Here is a 14,246-nt window from a genome sequence, read left to right on the forward strand (position 1 = left end):
TAAACTCCTCTCTTACACTTTACATTTTGTGGCTAGATGTGTTTTGATCAGGGTGAGGGTGTTTCTGGGATGCCAGAAGTTATTGAACCGTCTCATTCAAAAGCATTGGCCTCCAAAGATGGTTTCTCAGAGCAAACGTATATTGAATTAAGCCCACTATTCATTCATGCTCATGCTAAATATTCATGTTGGGATTACAGTGACTTGGAGGACACAATTAGATCAAAACAACACAGACAATGCAAGTGAAGATCAAAAACCATTTTTATTGTGGCGTAATTCACATCATATTTTATGAGTCGAAAAAAACCCTCAGCCGAAGCGCTTTATTCAGCAACCTCTTTTCCCTGTGAAAACAGAAAACAATTATGACATAAAGTGCATATGCGCCTACATACACATCATACTCTGTAATGGTTTTGTCTGTCGTTCATTTTCTGAAGTTTGAGGCTATATCGTAACTTTTTTTCAGTCATGACTTAAGTGTTACGTGATATACATTAAAATAGTTGGAATTTCAATCGATTTAATTTTCATCAAACTGAATGTTAGTTACCTTGCCAGAGTCACGGCTCTTTGCTCTCAGCTTGTTGACCTGGGACTCTGCAATGTCAGCACGCTCCTCAGCCTCCTCCAGCTCATGCTGGACCTTCCTGCACTTGGACAGATGAGAATTGGCCTGCTCCTCCTGGAATACAAGAAAAAAAAGTTGAAGATATGGAACACTTTTTAAAGTTTAATGTCTGAGGGAAACATTTTTCATGATTGTGTACATGAATATGACATAACTGTTTACTTTGCCAAAATCAAAAAAATGTGTTTCTAACTATATAGCTATGGTGCTTGATAGCTGATTGTTTTTTTCCCGATAATTCTCGTCAACATAATTAAATATAATGTTACAGTGTATAATATGTATTTGCTTATTACGATATCAGTTTTGCTTAATATTGCTTTTTAGTATCAGTTTGAGTTATTCTAAATTATATGTAATTGTAACAACAAATAATGCGACCACGCAAAATTGATTCTCCAACCTCTCTAGCACTTATTTTAGTATCAGGTGACTTACATTTGGTATCTGATATTATACGAAAGAATGATAACGAATATGAAAATGAATGCTTTTGCTGTACTTTTACTTTTATGTACTTTATTTTTACTTAAAGAAATTGTAAGTATTGAAAAGAAATATGTTATCCTTACCGCTTCCTCAGACTGCCTCTTGTAGGCCTTCACCTTGAGTTGCAACTTGTCAACCAGATCCTGCAGCCTCGAGCCATTTTTCTTGTCCTCTTCAGTCTGTAATAGACAATGTAGATGTGCAAGTTGAAATGTCTTTAATGGTAAGTATATTGGATAATTTTGTCCTGTACATTTTAACTGTCAAAGTGCCTGTACCTGGTAGGTGAGCTCCTTCACTCTCCTCTCATATTTGCGGACACCCTTAACAGCATCTACTCCACGTCTCTGCTCAGCCTCAACCTCTGTCTCCAGCTCACGCACCTTCAAAACACAATAAGAAAATAAGTAAGTTTCCATATTGTTTCAATGTCTTGCTTCAGCTTTGTAAACCTTAACATGACTTTCTTACCCTACACTCAAGTTTCTGGAGCTGCTTCTTGCCACCCTTCATGGCCAGGTTCTCAGCCTCATCCAGGCGGTGCTGCAGGTCCTTGACACCAACCTCCAGGTTCTTCTTCATCCTCTCCAGGTGAGCACTAGTGTCCTGCTCCTTCTTCAGCTCTTCAGCCATCATAGCAGCCTAGAGGAGACAGCATAACATGTTATTTAGCAATATCTTTAAAAAACACATTGGAGTTAAAGTAAGAACAAAGTTTAAACCTACATCAGTGATGGCCTTCTTGGCCTTCTCCTCTGCATTCCTCGCTTCCTGAACAATGTCATCCACTTCACCCTGGACCTGGACCAGATCAGCCTCAAGCTTCTTCTTGGTGTTCATGAGGCTTGTGTTCTAAAGATACAATTATTTTCTCAGTTAAATCATCACATGTCTGATTTTTACATGATAGTCAATCTCATCATTGAATTATTGCAGAAATGAAAGGAGTTTGTTCACCTGAGAGTGCAGAAGTCCAACACGCTCACTGGCGTCCACCAGCTCCTGCTCTGCAATTTTGCGGCTTCTCTCTGTCTGCTCCAGAGCAGCTCTAAGTTCCTCAATTTCAGCAGTCATGAGACCGTTCCTGCGTTCCACCATGGCAGCTTGTTCCTTGAAGTCTTCCTGGGCTCTAAGAGCATCATCAAGGTGCAGTTGTGCATCCTAGTGAAAGAATATCATGAAAATATTCCCATGAATGCCAAAATGTCCCTGTACTGACCGTAGACTGTGGAACAACTCTGTGTCTTACAATACCTTAAACTGTGCCTGCACATTCCTCAGCTGCTTCTGGGACTCAGCAGCCTGGCGATTGGCGTGGCTCAGCTGGACCTCCATCTCATTCAGGTCTCCCTCCATCTTCTTCTTGATCCTCAGGGCATCGTTCCTGCTCCTGACCTCAGAGTCCAGAGTGCTCTGCATGGAGTCAATCACTCTCTGGCTGTTCCTCTTGATCTGCTCCATCTCCTCATCTTTCTCTGCCAGCTTCCTGTCCACCTCACCCTTGATCTGGTTGAGCTCCAACTGGATACGCAGGATCTTAGACTCTTCGTGTTCCAGAGTTCCCTGACGATATCAAAGAATGAAATATTCATCACTGCCTTCAATCCATTTATGCTTTTTGTTACTATTTGCAAATTGTTTCAGAAGATCTCTCCAGGAATAAAAGATGTACCTCAGCCTCTTCAAGAGCTGTCTGGATCTCACACTTCTCTGTCTCCAGCTGCTTCTTGGACTTCTCCAGCTCATGGATGCTCTTGCCAGTCTCACCAATCTGTTCAGTCAGATCTGAGATCTCCTCTGCAGATAGATACATTTGTTCAATATTGTTAAGCCTTGAAGTGTAAATATAAATACTGTATTCTAACACATACACATGTTGAATACAATGAACATTTTACATTATGTTGAACTCACGTTGCAGGTTCTTGTTTTCACGCTTCATGGTTTCCAGGTGATCCAGAGTTTCCTCATAAGAGTTCTTCATCTTGAACAGCTCAGTGCTGAGAGAACGAGCCTCCTTCTGTGCTCCCTCAAGCTCTGCCTGACCCTCCTCATACTTCTGTTTCCACTCTGCCAACACCTGAATAGCACAATTACTACAGTTCAGTTGGTTGTGTAGCACTATGAAGACAAATATATATATCTATGTTATTGTTTGTATGGCTTGGCTACACAAAGTAAACAATGCTACCTTGTCAAAGTTCCTCTGCTTCTTGTCAAGGTTGGCTGCGAGACTGTTGGCCCTCTCCACATCAATCATGAGGTCCTCCACCTCACTCTGGAGCCTCTGTTTGGTTTTCTCAAGAGAAGCACACTTGGAATTCACTGCCTCAATCTGCTCCTCAGCCTCCTGAAGGCGCTGGGCAAGCTTTTTCCTGTTTGAATAAGAATGTGTCGCTCAGTGAACTACAAATCGTTACAAAAACCTTTTTCCAGATATTTTTGAATGTATGAAATACAAACAAATACATCATCTGAGACCTTGGATAAACACATGCAAGCAGTGCTGTAATCTAAAATGTTTGCCGCAAAATATGATATTAACTGCATGTAGTGTATATAAATGCATTTAAATTAAATTATTGATACAAGTAATGCATTTGCCAGTTGAGAATCCCTAAAATGCTAAACTTCTGAATTGGCTATCTAATTGTTTGAATGTTACTCACTTGGATTCCTCAAGCTCCTCAGTGCGCTGAATAGCATCAGTCTCATACTTAGATCTCCACTGAGCCACCTCACTGTTGGCCTTGGACATTCCACGCTGCAGCTCAGCCTTGGCCTCCTGCTCCTCCTCAAACTGCTCCCTCAGCAGATCACAGTCATGGCGAGCTGATTGCAGTCCATGGGCAAGAGCATTCTTGGCCTGTTTATAAAATTGATTCATGAATTTACAAGATTTCTAAATTCCAACTCGGATAATTCCAATGTACACTTACTTAATGGTTTCTTACCTTAACCTCCTCTTCAATCTGTCTCTTCATTTCCTCAATCTGCTGTGTGAAGGCCTGTTTGCCTCTGGTCAGCTGGGAGACAAGGGCTTCTTTCTCTTCAATTTGACGGCTGAACTCACCTTGTGTGAAAAATGTCATGATACATCAGTTCATCTTACGTTTCTCAATAACATGCACAACAAAACCTTCAATGATAACTTGTAGATACCATTTTCTGTCAGGAGACGGGCCTTATGTGAAGTTGTGTCATTGATCTGACGAACATTTTCATCATTCTTGGTCTTCAGTTCGCTATATTGGTCCTCAAGAGTACGGCACATCTTTTCAAGATTTCCCTAATGAGTAAAAGAGAGATGAGCTCATTGATCAGATTTCATTCATAATATTACATGCTATATTATCGACATTAATTTAGAAACTAAAATAGCATGTAATGCATTGTTTACCTTTGCTTTAGCCACATTCTCCATGTTGCTGGAGAGGTCATCGATCTCCATCTTGTATTCACTCTTTTCCTTCTCAAGCTTCTGCTTAACACGCTGGAGGTTGTCAATCTGCTCTCCCAGCTCAGCAACGCTGTCAGCCTGCTTCTTGCGAAGAGCAGCAGCAGTGGATTCATGCTGCAGAGTGGACTCCTCAAGGTCTCGACGGAGCTTCTGGAACTCAGCCTCACGCTTCTTGTTCATCTCAATCTGAGCAGAGGTGGCACCACCAGCCTCCTCCAGCCTCTCACTGATCTCCTCAAGTTCCCTGGAGAGGTCAGCTCTCTGCTTCTCCACCTTGGCACGAGCAGCACGCTCAGCCTCAATCTCTTCCTCCAGTTCCTCAATGCGGGCCTGTTGAATGTAGGTGTAATTTCTTTCAGTAAACTTTCACTTTTGATACACACATTAGGAAATGGGTGCAATAATGTTTTCTGTAACAAAATATGTCACCTGAAGCTCCTTGATCTTCTTCTGAAGCTGAGCACCCATTGACTGCTCATCTTCAATCTTGCTAAGGAGCTGACTGGTTTCAAAGTCCTTCCTGTGAGAATTAAAGATAAAATACATATAGTTCATGCAGTTGACATTCATTTTCAAAAGAATGGTTGTTGTACAAATTCAAAAAAGTACATTACTTTTTAATTTTCTCATCAGACTGCTGCTTTTCATTCTCAAGATCCATAATGGATTCCTGGGCCAGCTTCAGATCACCCTCGAGCTTCCTCTTGGCTCTCTCAAGGTCCATACGCAGCTTCTTCTCTTGCTCCAGAGAACCCTCAAGCTGAAGAAATAATATTTGTTCATATTTTTAATCATAATTTTTAAGAAAAATCTTGCTTCTTCAATCCAAGAGTATTTGTGAACTTACATCATCCACTTGCTGCTCAAGCTTGGTCTTGGCCTTGGTCAGAGTGTTGACTTTGTCTTCCTCTCCCTGCAGGTCATCAAGAGTCTGCTGATGAGCCTCCTGAAGGGCTTTCTTTTCCTTGGTCAACTTAGCAAGGCTCTCATCCTGAGAGGCCAGCTCCTCTGTCAGGTTCTTGACCTAAGTGTGCAAGAAAGATCTCGTGAATAAGCGCTGATCATTATCATTTTACTTGATATGATGGTCAGATTATTATTTACAAACCTTGTTCTCAGTGGCATGTTTCTCCTTCTCCACTTTGGCCAAGGTAAGCTCCAGGTCATCAATATCCTTCTTGAGCTCAGAGCATTCATCCTCCAGCTTTCTCTTTTTGGCAGTGAGCTCAGCGTTCATTTCCTCTTCATCCTCCAGTCTCTCACATGTCTCTTTGAATTTGGCCTCCATCTGAATCTTGCCCTTGATAAGACCCTCACATCTCTCCTCAGCATCTGAGAGATTATCTCCTTCCTAATCCATTTAATGCAAATAGATGTCAGCACACCAACAATGAACAACATGAAAAAGCACAACTGTCTGTTGATGTGTACTCACAGATGCTATTTGCAGCTGCAGATCATTTTTCTCCTGCAGAAGGGAAACCATCTTCTCCTCCAGCTCCTTCTTCTTGGACAGGGCAGTAGCCAAGTCAATTTTCATCTTATCATAGTTCTCCTTCATGTTTGCCAGCTCCTTCTCAGTTTCAGCAGACTTCAGCAGAGGCTTGATCTTGTAGTACACCTTCATCCATGGCCAGTGTTTCACATTCATGAATGAGCGGATATTGTACTGGATGGAATAGATGGCTTCCCTGCAGACAAGAAGTAGCTGTTATGGACAATGTTGTTTGTGATGTTTCATACCATGATTCAGAATGAGTTATTTTCAACATGCCTCCTCTCAATCATCTTCAAAAAATCCCTTCTCATGTTGTAACCACGGGCCAAAGCTTGAGTCATGGTGACCAGTGATGCCAGTTTTTCATCTCTCATCTCTTCAAGGGTACCCAGCAGACCGGCCTTGAAGAACACCTAAACAAACAACAAATACATTACAGGTAGGATGAACTGAGGAAGTGAATACTTCACATCATCTAAAACTCACCATGGTCTGTCTGCAACGACCACTTCTGCAATGGTTGATTGAATAAATACAACAATTGCTTCCTTTCTAGACCTAACCTGTGTCGGATCCATTTTTCACTCACACGTTCATATGCTGTCATTTTTATCTCTGCAGCTGTCCCAGAATCGCAGCTAAAAAGTGAGTTATCTGCTGTCATCTGCTAACAGCTAACAACTAATGAAATGTCCTCCTGCTGACATGAGAAGACACGCTCTGCCTGAGTCCACGCTCAATTGAGTTTTTCATTTGCGAATATGACTGCGATTTACTGCAACAACAGGACGCCTTTAGTCTCTAACCCTGTCCGTATATGATCATTGCTGTAATGTTTGATTGAAGAGTCCACACTGAAGCAATTATTGATCACTTGTGGCCACAACCGGCAGGTTAACAGTAGTGAGGAGTAACCACTGGAACCACGACCTCGGTCCTTGAGCATACAGTCATAAATTAGCATTAAAAAAACATTAGGCTGATGGGTCCAGCAGAATGTGAGATTAGCCGTAGACAGACAGACAAAAAGATGCAAACAACAATCATACTACATACTGGACTAAACAACTTAACCTCCTTGGTAATTATTCTTTGGTTAAATAAGGAAAGGAAAGTGCTTACCTTGGTGTGTCCAAATTTGTACTCATCATGTGGGATATCAATTGACCCAAGCAGCTTCTCTGAAGCCTTCTTGTTGTCAATGAACTGGCCCTCGGGGATGACACTGGCATTCAGCACCTTGTACCTTTTATGAGAGAGTTAATGGTCATTTTGTGAACTTTTTATTTCAATAGTCCACATTAACATTCTATGAAAATATCCATTGATACCTCTGCTTGAAGTCAGCATAGATAATTCTGCTGGGGAAACCTTTCCTGCAGATTCTGATACCCTCCAGCACACCGTTACACCTGAGCTGGTGGATGACCAGGAAGTTCTCCATCAATCCTGTAAAAAAGACATTTTTTAATCTTTAGAACTATGTGAACCATACCCAAAAAAAGAAAACCACTCCTCAAAGACTCTTGAGATTGTGTTCTCTATGTACCTGGAGTCTTTGACTCATTGGGAATCAGGCAGCGCACAAAGTGAGGATGGGTGGCCCTCAAGTTAGTCATCAGCTTGCCCAAGTTCTCCTGTAGATCCAAAGTGGTGACTTATCATGGCATGTTACAGTTGTGATTTTGAGTATAATTTAAGATACATAAGATACGTTTGCAATGTCAAACCTTACCCTAAACTGTGAAGACACAGTCTGCATGGAACCACCCTTCTTCTTGCCTCCCTTCTTGCTGCCACCAACCTCTGTTGATAATTTTAAGAAGACATATTTTTTTAGAACGACATCAAATTTACTTGAACACATGCTGTAGTTCAAAATATACAGTATCTATAACATTAAAATGTGTTTTAGTTCACTGTAGCTACTATCGTACCTTCAACTACAGGTGGATACAGAATAGGCAGCAGTTTCACGTTGGATTTCTGGTAGAGCTGAATGACAGAGTCATTCAGTGGATCCTTGTTTTTGTCCAGCCAGCCATTGACATTGTAGTCCACGGTACCAGCATAGTGCACCAGGGAGAAGTGGGCCTCAGCCTTGCCTTTGGCGGGCTTTGGCTTCTCAAATGCTTTGCTTTTGCCAAGATGCTGGTCATACATCTTGTTCTTGAAGGATACATCTGTTGCCTTGGGGAACATGCACTCCTCTTCAAGGATGGAGAAGATGCCCATGGGCTTGAAAAAAGTGGGAAGAAGTTTGTCATAAAGTGATACATTAAGTCAAATTAAGGGAAATTATTTCACAAAATTAATTGATTACCCTTTCAATCAGCTCGATGCAGGCAGCTAAGTCCATGCCAAAGTCAATGAACTCCCAGACAATACCCTCCTTCTTGTACTCCTCTTGCTCCAGGACAAACATGGTGTGGTTGAAGAATTGTTGCAGTTTCTCATTGGTGAAGTTAATGCACAGCTGCTCCAATGTGTTGAACTGCAAGGACACATAACATCTTTCTGTTAATAAGAATGATTATGTTATTAAAAGTATTGATTGTTGAATTTTTGGAATTTAAGCTTACGTCAAAGATTTCAAACCCAGCGATATCCAGGACACCGATGTAGTACTGCCTTGCTTGTTTAGTGTCCAACATCTGGTTGATACGGATGACCATCCACAAGAACATCTTCTCATAGATAGACTTGGCCAGGGCAGGCACTGAGTTACCCACCTGAATGAAATAACGATGTGATTTGATAAATTAACCGTTATGTAAAATAATAGATTATTGGTGTTCTTGTATAGTCATTCTAATGAGATAAATGACACAAAGAAAATCCTAAATGACAAAAATGCATCTATGATTCAATTCAATTCATTTGTTATAGCCTACAATCACAAATTTGCATCAGAGGGCTTTACAATTTGTACACATATGACATCCTCTATAGGGACCCTCACATCGATACAGGACCCCCCCCCCCCTAGATTCAGCATTCAATTGATAAAACTTTAAGTAGTAACATTGAACACTTACATGGCTTTTATTGTATCGAGTAAACCCTGTAATACATTATTTTAGTAGAACTAATACAACTTATCTTTTTTCAAATAGTAGGATATTGAATGTGGGTAATTCATGTTTACCTGAGGTACAGTCTGTCCCTTGGTGACATACTCATTTCCGACCTTCACTCTGGGATAGCACAGAGCTTTCAGCATGTCAGCGGAGTTCAAACCCAGCAAGTAAGCAACCTTGTCAGCCTCTGAAAATAATTCAGTGATTTCCATCATGATATGAACAGAAACATGTGATTAGGAACTATATTTATCTTAATACTGTTGTTCCCAAGCTACTCACCCTCTGTGCCATCAGGCTCAGCCTGCTCCTCACGCTGTTTTTGCTTGAACTTCATGTTACCATGGTGGAGCACTGCACCAGTCATCTTGTAGATGCTCATCTTCTCATCATTTGTGAAGCCCAGGATATCAATAGCATTCTGAATTCAAAAGATGTATCCACACAAAACATAATCACTTTAGAAAATGCACTTAAAAGAGCAGTTTTGCATGTATTGCACAAAATATATTTCAACAGTTTGAAGTGAAGATCACTCACATCAGTGGCTTCCAGCTCTTCTTTGTCATCAATGCTGGCCACAGTGATCTGACCCATGCTGCACATGGGGAAGTCGTAGGGGTTGGTTGTGATGAGTGCCAAATCTGGTGATCAACAAAGGTTGAAAATGTCAATAATTTAGTTTCATATGAAAACAGTAGGTGAAATGTAGCAACATCTCAATCTGTTTACCAAGCAGCTCAGGTTTGTGGCCGGTCATCATCTGGTAGAAGACGTGGTAGCCTCTTTCAGCAGGAAGCTGGAATGTCACTCTAGACTTCTCCAGCAGATCTACAAATATTGTTTATAAGTAACAGCTAGGCCAATTTTCAATTTGAGTCATTTGTATGTGTTGGAGCCGACAAATGGCCACTACAGTATGTACAAGGAGTATTATTACTTACATGTCTCAATATCAGCACTAGACAGTTTGCCAGTTGTGCCGAAATGGATTCTGATGAATTTACCCTGTTTGGAACAAAGGGATTCTTAATGTCCCTCTTCATGGACAATCAGTAACAAGGCCTCTCACATGTGTAGAAATTGTTTCATACTTACAAAACGAGAAGAGTTGTCATTCCTCACAGTTTTGGCATTACCGTAGGCCTCCAGCAGGGGATTGGCTGCAATAATCTGATCCTCCAGTGACCCCTATAATCCAGTATTAGAAGCGATATCAGAAAATGTCTTTGGAAAATGTTCCATTGGTAAAGAACCCTGAATTGTAATCATCAGGAACATACCTTTGTTGTGTCCCTCTTCTTCCCTTCTCCACCAACTGAGATTGTTGCAAAGTACTGGATGACACGCTTGGTGTTCACAGTCTTTCCAGCACCAGATTCTCCACTAGGCATAAACACAGATTTATAAGAATCTGATCAAGATATTTGACTATCTTCACCAAAGTCAACAATTGTAAATGAACCAAACTTACGTGATCAAGACAGACTGGTTCTCCCTATCTGTTAAATAAGAAACAAAATAATGAACTATGTTTCACTGCAACAGAAACCTCATACAGTGATATCCTCTACATCAGCGGTTCCCAAACTTTTTAGGCCACGCACCCCCTTCTACATCCCGACCGGGTTCACGCACCCCCAATCCCCCCCCCCGTAGCGCGTTTTTTGTAGACCCAACATGAATGAGACTGCAGTTGTTTTGTAACTCCTCCAATTTTGATATAAAAGAATGTAAGGGGCTTTTGACTTGCACTGGCATGCTTGGTGTTCAGGTTGCGATGTAAATAACGCTTCGGACAGCTGTTAGCAGCTCGCGCACCCCCAGGGGTGCGCGCACCATACTATGTGAATCCCTGCTCTACATTGTTATGATAATGACTCACCAGTTGACATGAACTGATAAGCGTTGTCAGAGACAGAGAAGATGTGGGGTGGAGCCTCCATACGCTTCTTTCCTCTATAGGCAGCTACACATTCAGAATCGTACACTGGGAGCCACTTGTAGGGGTTCACAGTGGCACAGAACAGTCCAGAGTAGGTCTGAAAGTTATCATAGAGATTCAACAGTTAACATCGTTTCTTAAAAGTAAAGTAATTTTCAATAGTTCTCGTTCTCCTTTGATAGATTGTCTTACGTAGATCATCCATGCTGCATAACGCTCTTTGAGGTTATACAGCACAGAGGCTTCATTGAGATGGGTCATCATGGCCATGTCCTCAATCTTGTCATACTTGGGAGGATTCATTGGACTGATGTCAGCTTCTTTCACTACCTTCTCCTGAAACATGAAATTTGTCACAATGAGAACTGATCATATTGAATTCCCAGTTGGTTCTGACTTGATGACACCTACCATCTGAGTATCCAGGACTTTGACTGTGACTTTGTCACCGTCTTTCTTGATGATTGTTCCCTTCAAGTACAGCTCCTTGACATCGGTCACATAGCAGGCACTCTTGGCATCAAATGGTGCGGCTTGAGCCTCTATTCTCTCCCTCTCTGGCTTACGTAGGTAAACGGCAGCTTTGCCATACGTGGCCATCTCCGCGTCTGTACTCATGGTGGCGGCTTATGTCTGTTAGATAATTACAAAGGAACTGCAATCTTAGACTAATATTTTAATTCCATGTAATTTACATCACTGGAACTATAAATACAGAAACAAATCCACATTGAAACCATGTATGTGTAAGGTTATAGGTGGGCTTCAACTTTACAACTTTACTTCCAACTTAAGTCTTATTCAGACATTGTTATTACAGAGAATACATTTTTAACATGTTGAGTTTTGTCAAAATATTTGGATAAAAACCGAATCTTAATCAGAAACATTTTGCATATGTATTAAACACTTAAAAAGACAAATTAATCATTTAATAATCATCCTTACCTGACCCCCTCTCTCTCAATAGTATTCACCAATCCTGTTCAAAACAGTTTTTGTTGTTAGAGTAGGTGTAAAAACAAAATGCATGCAACAATTGTTTCTATTCCTACAACTTATTTCTTCAATGAAGAACACATTCAAATTATCTCAATCTTAAGAGAGCATGATATTACCACAGGCAGGAACTCAGGTCTTCAGTGGCACAAATGGTAGTGTCCTTGAGTTGCCTTTATACTGAATCAGATCTTGATGACACCGTGAAAGTTAAATTTGATATACGCTCCAAATGTGGTAAGGCAGCCCATCATAAAACATATGCTGTAATTCAGTCAATCATCTGATGTGTCAGGTTTCATTTTATATGGCCTGGTCTTGATTTTGCTTAATCATACTTCAACAGAAGTTTATTTTAAGCTCTTGAACACCCTCTTCACTTTAAAGTAGGTAAACTAATTGTAAAATATATCAGTGCTTTGTTTTTATAAACAGTTTTTTTAAGTATAATTTTTGAAAACTTTATTTCAAACTTTGAATTTAACTTTTAACTTTTTATATATTTTCAATTTACAGAATCTTATTGCCATCAACAATTTAAACAAAATAATACAAGTATGTCGTGGATGACTTAAGTAATATATACATACATATATATTTACTTTTTTCTTGATTTATTTTTATTCCATTTTGAGTTTTTCAGTTTCATTTCGTGCCTCATTCAGTTGTATGACACACCACAGCACAAAACAAGCACAGAAAGAATCCAAACTGTAAAGACTATTAATGCAGAAAAAGAGATAAATCAATTAAAAATAAAGATTCTTGAAGCACTATCAGTTTGTCCACTTATTAGGATACTCATTTTTCTTATCTGACAGAAGAACACTGAGTGTGGAGGTTGATTATTCTCTGAAAGGTTGGAATGCACTCTCTGTTAAAAATTCCGATGACACTCATTAAACTCCTCTCTTACACTTTACATTTTGTGGCTAGATGTGTTTTGATCAGGGTGAGGGTGTTTCTGGGATGCCAGAAGTTATTGAACCGTCTCATTCAAAAGCATTGGCCTCCAAAGATGGTTTCTCAGAGCAAACGTATATTGAATTAAGCCCACTATTCATTCGTGCTCATGCTAAATATTCATGTTGGGATTACAGTGACTTGGAGGACACAATTAGATCAAAACAACACAGACAATGCAAGTCAAGATCAAAAACCATTTTATTGTGGTGTAATTCACATCATATCATATGTATCATATATATGAGTAGAAAAAAAACCTCCGCCAAAGCGCTTTATTCAGCAACCTCTTTTCCCTGTGAAAACAGAAAACAATTATGACATAAAGTGCATATATGCACCTACATACACATCATACTCTGTAATGGTTTTGTCTGTCGTTAATTTTCTGATGTTTGAGGCTATATCGTAACTTTTTTTCAGTCAAATAGTTGGAATTTCAATCGATTTCATTTTCATCAAGCTGAATGTTAGTTACCTTGCCAGAGTCACGGCTCTTTGCTCTCAGCTTGTTGACCTGGGATTCTGCAATGTCAGCACGCTCCTCAGCCTCCTCCAGCTCATGCTGGACCTTCCTGCACTTGAACAGATGAACGTTGGCTTGCTCTTCCTAAAAAAACACAGAGATTGACATAAAGGTCAAACAAATCTGCCATAATATCAAGTTTCCATTGTTTAAAAAAGAAATATGTTATCCTTACCGCTTCCTCAGACTGCCTCTTGTAGGCCTTCACCTTGAGTTGCAATTTGTCAACCAGATCCTGCAGCCTGGAGCCATTTTTCTTGTCCTCTTCAGTCTGTAATAGACAATGTAGATGTGCAAGTTGAAATGTCTTTAATGGTAAGTATATTGGATAATTTTGTCCTGTACATTTTAACTGTCAAAGTGCCTGTACCTGGTAGGTGAGCTCCTTCACTCTCCTCTCATATTTGCGGACACCCTTAACAGCATCTACTCCACGTCTCTGCTCAGCCTCAACCTCTGTCTCCAGCTCACGCACCTTCAAAACACAATAAGAAAATAAGTAAGTTTCCATGTTGTTTCAATGTCTTGCTTCAGCTTTGTAAACCTTAACATGACTTTCTTACCCTACACTCAAGTTTCTGGAGCTGCTTCTTGCCACCCTTCATGGCCAGATTCTCAGCCTCATCCAGGCGGTGCTGCAGGTCCTTGACAC

The 14,246-nt window shown here is 40.4% G+C and overlaps 2 protein-coding genes across 2 annotated transcripts in view; both read right to left on the reverse strand.

Moving 5' to 3' along the window:
• Positions 1–246: 246 nt before the first annotated feature.
• Positions 247–12,301, reverse strand: LOC306775265 (myosin heavy chain, fast skeletal muscle-like). The gene is made up of 41 exons (XM_079265585.1): positions 12,225–12,301; positions 12,055–12,088; positions 11,518–11,739; positions 11,299–11,442; positions 11,047–11,203; positions 10,636–10,663; positions 10,445–10,547; positions 10,260–10,352; positions 10,106–10,169; positions 9,894–9,992; positions 9,702–9,805; positions 9,444–9,582; positions 9,230–9,348; positions 8,664–8,813; positions 8,405–8,575; positions 8,019–8,319; positions 7,817–7,887; positions 7,631–7,718; positions 7,413–7,530; positions 7,204–7,327; positions 6,358–6,494; positions 6,019–6,274; positions 5,692–5,934; positions 5,431–5,607; positions 5,198–5,343; positions 5,013–5,103; positions 4,524–4,913; positions 4,286–4,412; positions 4,078–4,196; positions 3,793–3,989; positions 3,315–3,498; positions 3,038–3,203; positions 2,796–2,920; positions 2,378–2,686; positions 2,081–2,284; positions 1,850–1,975; positions 1,595–1,765; positions 1,402–1,506; positions 1,207–1,302; positions 557–688; positions 247–347 (listed from the first exon to the last, which is right to left on the reverse strand). Exons 3-41 carry the CDS (start codon positions 11,722–11,724, stop codon positions 327–329), a joined length of 5,802 nt encoding a protein of 1,933 aa, XP_079121711.1. The 5' UTR covers positions 11,725–11,739; positions 12,055–12,088; positions 12,225–12,301; the 3' UTR covers positions 247–326.
• A 1,009-nt stretch (positions 12,302–13,310) lies between these two features.
• LOC306775275 (myosin heavy chain, fast skeletal muscle-like) overlaps positions 13,311–14,246 on the reverse strand; it is a 39,273-nt gene continuing 38,337 nt past the window's right edge. Inside the window, exon 39 of the mRNA XM_079265596.1 lies at positions 13,311–13,364. Within this exon, the coding sequence (XP_079121722.1) occupies positions 13,344–13,364 (21 nt within the window). The 3' untranslated portion in view covers positions 13,311–13,343. The remainder of the gene's footprint in view (positions 13,365–14,246) is intronic.

The sequence above is a fragment of the Melanostigma gelatinosum genome (genome assembly GCF_949748355.1).
Source record: "Melanostigma gelatinosum genome assembly, chromosome: 1".
NCBI lineage: Eukaryota > Metazoa > Chordata > Actinopteri > Perciformes > Zoarcidae > Melanostigma > Melanostigma gelatinosum.